This window comes from Vespa mandarinia, chromosome 19 (assembly GCF_050613455.1).
Source record: "Vespa mandarinia isolate Hongniang chromosome 19, ASM5061345v1, whole genome shotgun sequence".
In the NCBI taxonomy this organism is placed as follows: Eukaryota; Metazoa; Arthropoda; class Insecta; order Hymenoptera; family Vespidae; genus Vespa; species Vespa mandarinia.
In genome coordinates this window covers 3159764-3169741 of record NC_140828.1, presented here as the reverse complement: position 1 = coordinate 3169741, position 9978 = coordinate 3159764, and the positions used below count along the sequence as shown (strand labels likewise).

At 30.1% G+C, this 9978-nt stretch overlaps 2 protein-coding genes and 1 long non-coding RNA gene across 4 annotated transcripts; 2 read left to right on the top strand and 1 right to left on the bottom strand.

Moving 5' to 3' along the window:
- Nucleotides 1-817: 817 nt before the first annotated feature.
- On the top strand, nucleotides 818-2673 carry LOC146872390 (uncharacterized). Of its 2 annotated transcripts, none has more exons than XR_014983287.1 (5): nucleotides 818-1931; nucleotides 2014-2118; nucleotides 2217-2337; nucleotides 2463-2539; nucleotides 2608-2673. It is a non-coding gene; the product is annotated as an uncharacterized LOC146872390 (long non-coding RNA). The 2 variants fall into 2 exon arrangements; XR_014983288.1 differs by having other exon boundaries at nucleotides 2217-2355.
- Nucleotides 2674-2947: 274 nt separating this feature from the next.
- On the top strand, nucleotides 2948-5503 carry Obp9 (odorant binding protein 9). Its single transcript, XM_085662669.1, has 5 exons — nucleotides 2948-3227; nucleotides 4235-4292; nucleotides 4506-4703; nucleotides 4814-4878; nucleotides 4950-5503. The coding sequence occupies exons 1-5, from the start codon at nucleotides 3174-3176 to the stop codon at nucleotides 4974-4976; spliced, it is 402 nt and encodes a 133-aa protein (XP_085518795.1). The 5' UTR covers nucleotides 2948-3173; the 3' UTR covers nucleotides 4977-5503.
- Nucleotides 5504-7282: 1779 nt separating this feature from the next.
- Nucleotides 7283-9963, bottom strand: LOC146872389 (uncharacterized). The gene is made up of 7 exons (XM_085662822.1): nucleotides 9947-9963; nucleotides 9804-9857; nucleotides 9636-9692; nucleotides 8723-8820; nucleotides 8169-8283; nucleotides 7697-7935; nucleotides 7283-7446 (listed from the first exon to the last, which is right to left on the bottom strand). The coding sequence occupies exons 1-7, from the start codon at nucleotides 9961-9963 to the stop codon at nucleotides 7283-7285; spliced, it is 744 nt and encodes a 247-aa protein (XP_085518948.1).
- Nucleotides 9964-9978: the final 15 nt, after the last annotated feature.

Here is a 9978-nt window from a genome sequence, read left to right as displayed (position 1 = left end):
AAATATTAATAACTTTATTTAAGATAATTATTTTAGATAAATTTAGAAATCGAAAAGAAAGGACTCTTTGATATCTTGTAACGTTATCGCGTAACCCGATATTGAGAATTTATTATAACACGTTTCTCTAAAGGTCCAGGCAATTATCTAACAATATTTGATTGAAGAATAATTCTATTCTATGTGGATTAAATTTGTCAGCAAATCTAATAATATCATTAGATTATCGGTTGCCAGAACCAGTTACGGAACACCATGTACCTATACATATATATATAAAGTCTTTTGAACAGACCCTTAATATTTCTTTCACATCCGATTACCAAACAGCCTTTTCTTCTTTTATCGAACGACCACCTGCGCTTCCGGCTATTTACAAGGGTAAACGGACTCTGAAAGGAAATTAATCTTTTTCTTCGTTTTCCCAAAAAAGAAGACCGGATTTATTCTTTTTTGTTCCTATATTTGCCAGCTTGGAGAAATACGAATCGAATTTATGATGTCCGTTCGAACTCGGAAAAGAAAATTGTGACACATCGATTGGTTCTGTCTCTTGTCGAATTATCTATATTTAAAGTAAATAACGATAAACATAATTATTCATTAAAAATTCGTCAAAATGCGTGTTAATTTTATTCTTTCAAATAATAATTCTTCAATATTTCTCTTATCTTTAATATATATTTTATGATATCGTTTAATCATTTTCACGTAAATCGAATGGAATAGATTTCAAATAGATTTATTTCGCGAAATGCGAAATTCTTTTTTTTTTTCCTTAAATAATATAAAGAATAAAATAGAATAAAATATAAAATGTTTGAAACATAATAAAATTTGCTCATTATTTCGTTTGGACGAACATGCGATCGTTAAATTAAATAAATCGTATTTTTATGTTGAAATTAAATAGATAAGATAAGATTTAAACTAGTTATGTAATGTGCTACGTGAGCATTAGTAAAGAAAATTATGCAAATTTTTGAGATAAAATATCCTATAAGCAAGAGAGCTACGTGGAAAACTAAATACAAATTGTATACATTTTCTTGTGGACGATGTGTTCCTTTAAAAATTTTTTTCTATTATTTGTCGCATTCATAACAGTAAGTGTCTTAAAAGTTTTTTTCCCTTTTTATAAACTCCGTTCAATATTTTCATTCATTGCGTCTTCGTATCCAAAAATTAACTTTCCCTTATACAGCAAATTTTTCCTTATATAGTAATTGTATTATAGTGGCGGTATGATTATACTAAAACTAATTTTCATTTCAACGCGAAATAGAAAAAAATTCGTTAGAGTTCAATTTTCAATTGTTAATTAATAAAAAAAAAAAAAAAAAAAAAAAAAGAGATATAAGTGACATTCAATATTTTCAACTATGAATAGAGATGATGACATTTAATAACTTTCTTTTATCCATAAAGTGATATATTTGAAAATAAAATTCAATTTTATCCAAATAGACATATATACTACTACATTATTCTATAATCGATTAAATCGATGATGGGAAAGCACGACTATTTAGAAGCACTCCAATTTAAGACGAATCTCAGGAAATCTTTCTAACCGCGATTCGGTCAGATTAAACATCCCAACAACTCGATTATCGTTGATATACGTACGTTGGTTCGTGACAGCTACGCGATTAATGTCACGCTCGAGCAATTTGCCGAACGAATCGTACGATTCCGATCGATCGTCACAGAAATCACTGCTTGTATGCTTTATTGCTCATGTTAATTTCTCTCTCCCTCTCCCTTCCTTTCTCTCACTCACTCTCTCTCTCTCTTTCTCTCTCTCTCTTTCTTTCTCTCTCTTTCTTTTTCTCTCTTATACGTTATTCAAATCTCAGGAAATGAGGGAAACAATGACCTTTATAGACCCGCGAGAGAAAAATGTGTTCAGAAATTTAACTTAATCGCAGGTAAAAACAAAAGTTTATTGATTAGATACATCGTCAAAAAACTTATATTCAAAAAAAAATATTAATTAAAATGTTTTTCCAGACGAGCTAAAGTATGACAAGAAGCTAAAGTATGACATAAAGTATGACAATGATCCAGAATCTTACAAATGTTACTTGTATTGTCTTTTCAAGGGAAATCAAGATCGTAAGATATCTCTTTTTCTTCCTGTATTTTATTATTTGATTTTATGATTTTCTTTATTTTGTATTCAAAAAAATTTAATCAAGAATTTTTCTAAACAGATGGATGCTTTTGGAATGTTTTATCCACAAACCGCATTGAATCTATTGGATGAAGATTTACAGTAATCATCTAGGCCAGTTCTATTTATATGCAACAATAAAAATGAGGAGAAGTCAAAAGGTTTTGTTTCAAAATTAGGTTTACTATGTTAATTTTTAGACCTTTTTAACATTTTCCTAATAATCAATTAAAAATACGTTTGTTCTTTAAATATTTATACGTATATATACATATCATGTTTTCAGCCTTTCTCAAAAGAGAAAACGAACTTTGCGAATATGCTTACGATATAGTAAAATGCTTTTTCGATTATAATCCAGAGGTAAATACACATTGTGGCTTATTTAACTTCTACATTCTAATTGTTTATATAAACATTTTTATTTACAGGTTTATCAATTATTGGATTTATTCGAAAGATCTCCATATCAGCAGTAGCTGTAACAATAATGCAACTAATATTGTTAAAAAAAAAAAAAATAAACCAAAAAAATTAAGTAAATAAATTAATAAACAAATAAATAAAAAAAAAGAATTATTAATTAAAATCAAATGAAATAAATATGCAATATATGTTTGTATATAATGATTATTCATAAATGAAAACGAATCGTTTTAACCGACTAACCCGATTGACATACTTCTCTATCAATCGATTAACATTACGAGTATATACTTAGGTCGAGCGATAATACGTATGTAAAGTTTTGTAAACTTTCTGTATACATGCATTTTTTATGAGCTATATACTTACGGACGGTGCAATTAAAGCGTTCCGATAAATTTCGAAGTATCCGATTCAATTGATTCGCAAAAGTTTCGAAGGAAGATATACTAGTTGGTAAAACGAGAAGAAAAGGAACAAAAAAAGTGATACGGTTTGTGTGGAGATAAGGGATAATTCTTGGATAAATTCGAAAGATAATTCGAAGAAAGCTCGGCTCTCTGATTCAAGAATGAAGATAAATGGTCGATTGCTCGTCGTTTGCACGATTCTCTTGGCTCTTCTGGTACGTCTGATCGATAATCGATGGTCTAGTAAATTTTCTACGAACCTGATTATTTCAACGTGATTATGGATCATTGATCGTAAAAGGATAAGATGACGAGAAAATTTGGAGTGAAAGTTGCAAACGTACGATACAATGAGACAATAAAGACATCTAATAATGTAGAAATTTAATGGCGATGATTATAATCAAATTTCAGACTTTTTTGTCGATTTTTTTCCGCAAGAAACAAAAGATAATTCCTCTTTATTAATCTTTTTTTTTATCTCGGACGATACTCGTGACATCATTTGTTTTTTTATTTTATGCTATCTATGTTTTTCTCTTGAAATTTGATGCATCGTTGACCCTTAAATGTTCATTCTCCGTGTCGATGCTCTGAAAAAACTATTGTTACTTGAGTTGTAAGCGTTTTATTATAGTTGTATCAACACACGTTAGCTCACACATAATAGATTTATACTCTAAGTATCTTCTTATAGTCAGTAAAATCTTATAATCGATGAAAAGTGAATTTACACGACGTATGAATAAATGTTCTTTAAAATTAGTTAAGAAAAAACTATTCGAAAAATTATCCCAACGGTAAAGTTACTTAATGTATACATGTACAGGTGATTTAATTTCGTTCGTACGTTCTCTTTCTCAAAATTCATTACGCCCGACGAATGTTACGGCCATCATGTTGCACAGCGTACACACACAATGCCTTGCACCGCTCTCGTTTTGGAGTGCATGATAGTTCTATTGTCCTAGAGAACCATGAGTTTGTTCGTTCGCCGTATCCTGTCCTCCTAAAATAGAAAGTCCTGTAAATGAGATTTTACGCGATACTCTGTGTACGTTTATGTATCTACCTATGTACTCAATACATAGGGAAATATAGGCGATCTCGTGATCGAAACAACACGTTTTCTCGCTTTCGTGGCTTCTCATCGTGACTCGTATAGAACGAGCCTATGCAACCCAGAGATAAAGGAGTCTACCAATCGTAATACATTTTGCAGGTTTCGACGAAAGCGGATATCAAGAGAGAATGCCGCAAGCAGTCAATGGTTTCATGGGGTAAGGGTACTTAATAGACAAATGGAATAATGATTGATCCAACGTCAAATTGATCGATTACCCTTTAAAGGGTAAACTTGGTGTTAGCTTGAAAATCATTTTAAACAACCTTTATATCATTGTCGTGCAGTAACATCATAAATTTAAATGATACGATATTATATGATGATTATAAAAGATAAACGAAATCAACTCGATATCTATATTTTGTAGAATCATTGAAAAAATTAAAAGACGGCGATTTCGAGCAAGATGATCCACGAATAAAATGTTATCTACGATGCTTTATGATGAAAAATGGTATACTCGATGACAACGATCAGTGGACGGATTTGGAAAAGGCACTTCAACATTTACCGAGATTTATACAGGAATCCTCATGGGAAATATTCCGTCGATGCAAGTCCGTCCGTAAGTATTTTCCTTCTTGATTTCATTCGACTTTTGCCTCCGTAAATCGTTTCTTTAAAATCACTAAAAATCTTTCGAATCTCAAAGATAACAAAATGTTTTTCTTTCAGCTGGAGATGATCTCTGCGATAAAGCGTTTCAAGTAGCCAGATGTTATGTCAAATTGCAACCGCTGGTAATTATTATCCTCGCATAGATTCGAATTTAAATCTTTCGGAAAATATTATTTCTCTTTCTTATTTACAGATTTTGAATTTCGTTTCCTTCGTCTAATGGTTCCATTAAATTCGTATAATGCGTGACAACTCTGATATAACTCTTTTTACGTATTACATCTTTTATCATATTTGAAATATATGTTAGAATTGTTTATGATATTTGGAAATATTTTTAGACTTGTAGCATTTTGTAGGGAAAAAAAAAACAGAAAAGTAAAAAAAACAATATTTCAAAAAATCGATACAATTGAAACAATGCTTATACATATATAATAGTTTAGGATGACATAGGAATTTTTGATTTAACGGATTTCGCGTTCCACTGGAATTTAGCTGTCAGAGGAGAGATTGATGGCGAAACTTACTGCACCTCACTAAAGCAATATTTTATTATGATATTTTTTATTAATCAGATATCATTCTAAATTGTTCAAACAAAGAATGGCCAAAGTAGACCTTGTATAGTTGTTTTTTTCCTCATAAATATAATAATATTACTATTATATACGGTGAAATATTTTTCTTTTCTTTACTTCAATATATTATTCACGAAATCAGTTATCATTACATATGCTGATATTCTGACAACTAGCTATGTTTCATGTTTCGTTCTATCAATATTTCGTTTATGATATCAAATCGACCTATAAACAAGTAGCATATAAATTACATTCACAAGCGCCACAATGAATACGATTTATTACATTTTTCGTTTCCTTATGGAAAACGATTCTTGTACTTTGAAATAAGAACGAATTGATTTGTACAATTCAATGATAATATATGAGATAAAAAAATTTATCAATAATTATTCTTAATTGATGAATCAATTTTTTTGTCTATTAATGTTTAATGAACAATATAATTTTCATTAATATTAATAACTATTTCTATGAAAGATTTAAAATTTTTCTTCGATATAATGATTCTTCCTAGAAAACTCAAAAGTTATCCAGTCTTAAAGAACTCTTTTATTATAATATATATATATATATATATATATATATATATATATATATTATATTCGTAAATCAAATAAATACATTCGACATATTATTATTTGTAAAATATTTCAGTTAATAGATAAATCTAATCGCAAGTCCGACGTTACAATCGACGAACTCCTATGACTCTATTTTTTGCAATAGGTACACGAAACAAAAAAAAAACTTTGCCCTGTGAATATTTGAATATTCGATAAAGAACTGTTCCGCATAAATCTCTATCGCGAATCGTACGTTGGAGCGCGCGATTCAATTACTGATCGATTTGCATTCGACGAAACATCCGAACGATTCGACATACCCAACCCAACGTACTCGAAACTAATTGCGATTTTCATCGGCACGCGACCAAAGCCATGTCTTTTCTGATTCTCTCTGACTCTTTATGACGCTACTGTTAACGATCATCTTTATGAAAAGAAATGAAAAAGATAGGAAAGGATACGATAAAAGAATAACAAAGAGAAAATATATGATATTTGTCAAAGAATCGATGTTAATTTCTCGATAAAGATGCATTTCTCTTTTTTTTCTCTTTGTTTATATTTTTTACTCAGTTTAATGAATATTACATTCACTGAACTCTAAATTCATCTTAATACTCTGGATATATAGATAAAATGTAGAAACTATTGGGAATGTTGATCTCATTCCGTTTCGTATCGCACAGAGTGATTCTCCAATTTCCGGATGAATATAGCAGTCGATAGTGATTGCTTTAGCCTTTTGTAATCCAGTCGATTCCATTAATTTTCATGAAAACAGATACGAGACCATCATGCGAATAGGAAACCAAACAATCTTTGTTGTTACAAACGTGAAATAGTATAATAGGCATTAAAAGTTATTAGTACGAAATTTATTATCATGATTGATTTTTCGTTTCTTGAATGATAAAAAATTTTATCGAATATCTCTCGACATACATGAGATTGTAAAATACAAGAGTTAATTCTCATCGTATTTGTAACGTCGAATAGTGTTGAAAAGTTTAATTGAATATTTTGTCGAGAAAATGAGAAACTTAACTTTACCCTTTTCTTTCGAGAATCCTAGTTAATAATAGATAAAAGAGAAAGGGATTTACTCGGAACGCTCCAGATTTCCAACTCTAATTTCGTAGAGAACGTTAAGGTTCAAGGTTTATATCTTTTACTTAGGATTCTTGGAAGAAAAGAGTAACGTGGTTAAAAATTCTATTATTCGACATGGATCGGGAAATAATAGTCCTTATTATTCTATGTTTAAGTGATCCAATCAAAAAGATATTCTTCTTAAATTTCTGTCTTTTTCTTGAAAAACAAACAATTAGTTCGATACTTTTACACTTTACATATACCAAATAAATTTCTTATTCTTATCGATCCGAGTATCGTATAGTCGAAGAAGAAACCAAACCGTTTCCTGTTTCTTCATATTCCTTCGTGTTACTTGTATTTGAATCTTGGCTCATAGTTTTATCATCACATTTTCCGCCGTAGCATACCGTTGGTCTGGACACATTCGAACACAATACTTTTTCTGCTGATCAAAGATATTTCTGTGATACATTTGGATATTACTTGCGAATATATATATGTATATATATATATATATATATATATATATATATATATTATTTGCGATTATATATAATATCAACTACATATCAATATCGATTAGAAAAAGCGATATATATATATATGCTAATCAATTTCATCTTGTCGATTTTCGTTGTTAACGTCATCAATTTTCTCTTTAAAAAATTATTCGAAAATCGACGAAATATTACCAATCGTTTCATTGCTTTTAGGGATCGAATTCATAGTCGTTCCATTCATCGTCGTTTCCCAAGAAGTATAACCATAAGTAGAAGCAGCCATTGCTTTTTGGGAACACTTAACGTTCTCTTGCTTGCTAGAATAATAATTTGGCAAAATTGGTTCGCAACAACCACCGCCGCAGCAAGTTTGCCTCCAAGAGCAGCATTCCATTGAAGAAGGAGGACCCTTATAGTTGTTGATTTCCCTATAAAGAATGATCGGCAAAATATGTATGATAACAAAATTATCGTTACTACGAGACCATTAGGATTTTTCTCTCTTCTCTATTATTTATATTTTTAGCCTTTAGTTTTCGTAAATAGGAAATCATTAAAAAATTTCATCAATTTTGTTTTCTACTTAAATATCCAATTTTTCGATATTAGTATCAAAACGATAAAATGTTTATTTTTTTTTTTTTTTTTTTTATTTTTTTATCCCACATCATCGATTCTTCGAGATGAGAAATCTTCTGATTGTGGTTTTATCGTACAATCGTTGGAATTTTTAAATATAAAAATACAAATTGAATAAAAAATAATAAGAAGATCGTAGACTGTTATTAAAACTTACTTGCAATTATTAAACATTGTGCCAAACAGAATATTTTTTAATTAATTTTGGCCGAAAGAAAAATTTATAAAAGATTGCTAAAAGGTTATGCTTCTCGTTTTCTAATACATATTGATACGATTAATACGATATTGAAATCGAAACGATGATGAAATAAAACTAGATCGAAAAAAGAGAAGATCGAGTTCTTGTATTAGTTGCTCCTCTAACAAATTCCATAATAGTTATTATCAATTTGATTTATTCACGTTCCTAAATTAAAAAAAAAAAGAAAAAAAAGAAAACAAATATATAATCTTTCCGAATAAAGAACGAATAGATGAAAATTTACCGAAGCATATCTTATATTTATTTCGAAATCAGAATTACAGAATTATCCTATATGGTTTAAGAGTCATATGATCTTCATGATTTATTTTTACTGCAACAATTAGCGCCTTCTTTTCGAGTTTCCTTGGGTTTATTGCTTTTCTCTTTACAACAGCCTGACATGCAACAACCACCGACAGCTTCCTTTGCTCTAAAGAAAATAAATCGACGATGCCAAAATTGTGTGACTTAACTCAATGTAATAAGTATAAGTACTTAACAATTTCGAAACGTAAAGTGTATTAACACATATAATATCGTTTGTTTCGAATTAATTAATATGAATAATATTAACAGAGTAATCAATTAAGAGTAGACAAAATGTAAGAAAAAAGTATACATGTAACATATATCGAGAGCAAATTTTAAGAGAAAAAAAATATAAAAAATCCATATGGCCGCACACCGTGCATTACCATTGTACTCCCGATGGTTCTCTTCGTATCGTCAATTTTCGTAGAAGACACGAATGATTTCGAATATTGGAAGAATTACATTGGAATTTCTGGCCTTTCCGAGCAAGGAATGTCAGCAGCAACTACTACGTTCCTTCGTACCAGCGCAACATTTGGCACCACAGCATCCACTTTCCGTCTTTCGTTCTCTGCGCATACATTCGATCGATTTACCCATTGCATTTCCTCTCATTGAATCGTTGCGTTCAAAACAAAAAAAAAAATAAATCATCTTCGAATTAAATATGAAGAATCAATGCGTTATTACGAGTCGATATGCTGAAAATGGCGGCGGCCATATTAGGATAACGAAAATCATAGGCAATAAAAAAAAAAAAGAAAGAAAGAAAGAAAAGAAAAAAATTAAAAAGTTGAGAAAGAAGAAGAGTTCCTAATGGTCATCATTCGTTGAATTTACTACAAGGAATAAACTTTCTTTCTCTCTCTCTTTCTCGATTTATCTTCTTAAGTCGCTTCTCGAACCGTAAAAGAAAATTGATGGAGTTCGTACTTTTTGCTGCAACAGCCACTGAATTCTTCCTTCTTGGCCTCCTCCTTCTTCTCGCCACTGCGAAACAAATTTCGTCCTTGTTTAGTACAAATATATCGTAGTTTTTCGCAATAGATTTGTAATTTTAAATTTAAGTTAACAATAAGATAAAGAAAATTATATACTTACTGCTCGCACTTGCACGTTACTTGGCCCGCATATCCTTTTTGACTGGTAACTTTTCTATATGATATAAAGGAAAAATTTGATTAAATACATTTGTTCGTGCATGAACGTTTATGACGTATATTATGAATTCAAATCATATTTACGCGCAATGGTCGCACATATTGACGAAATATCT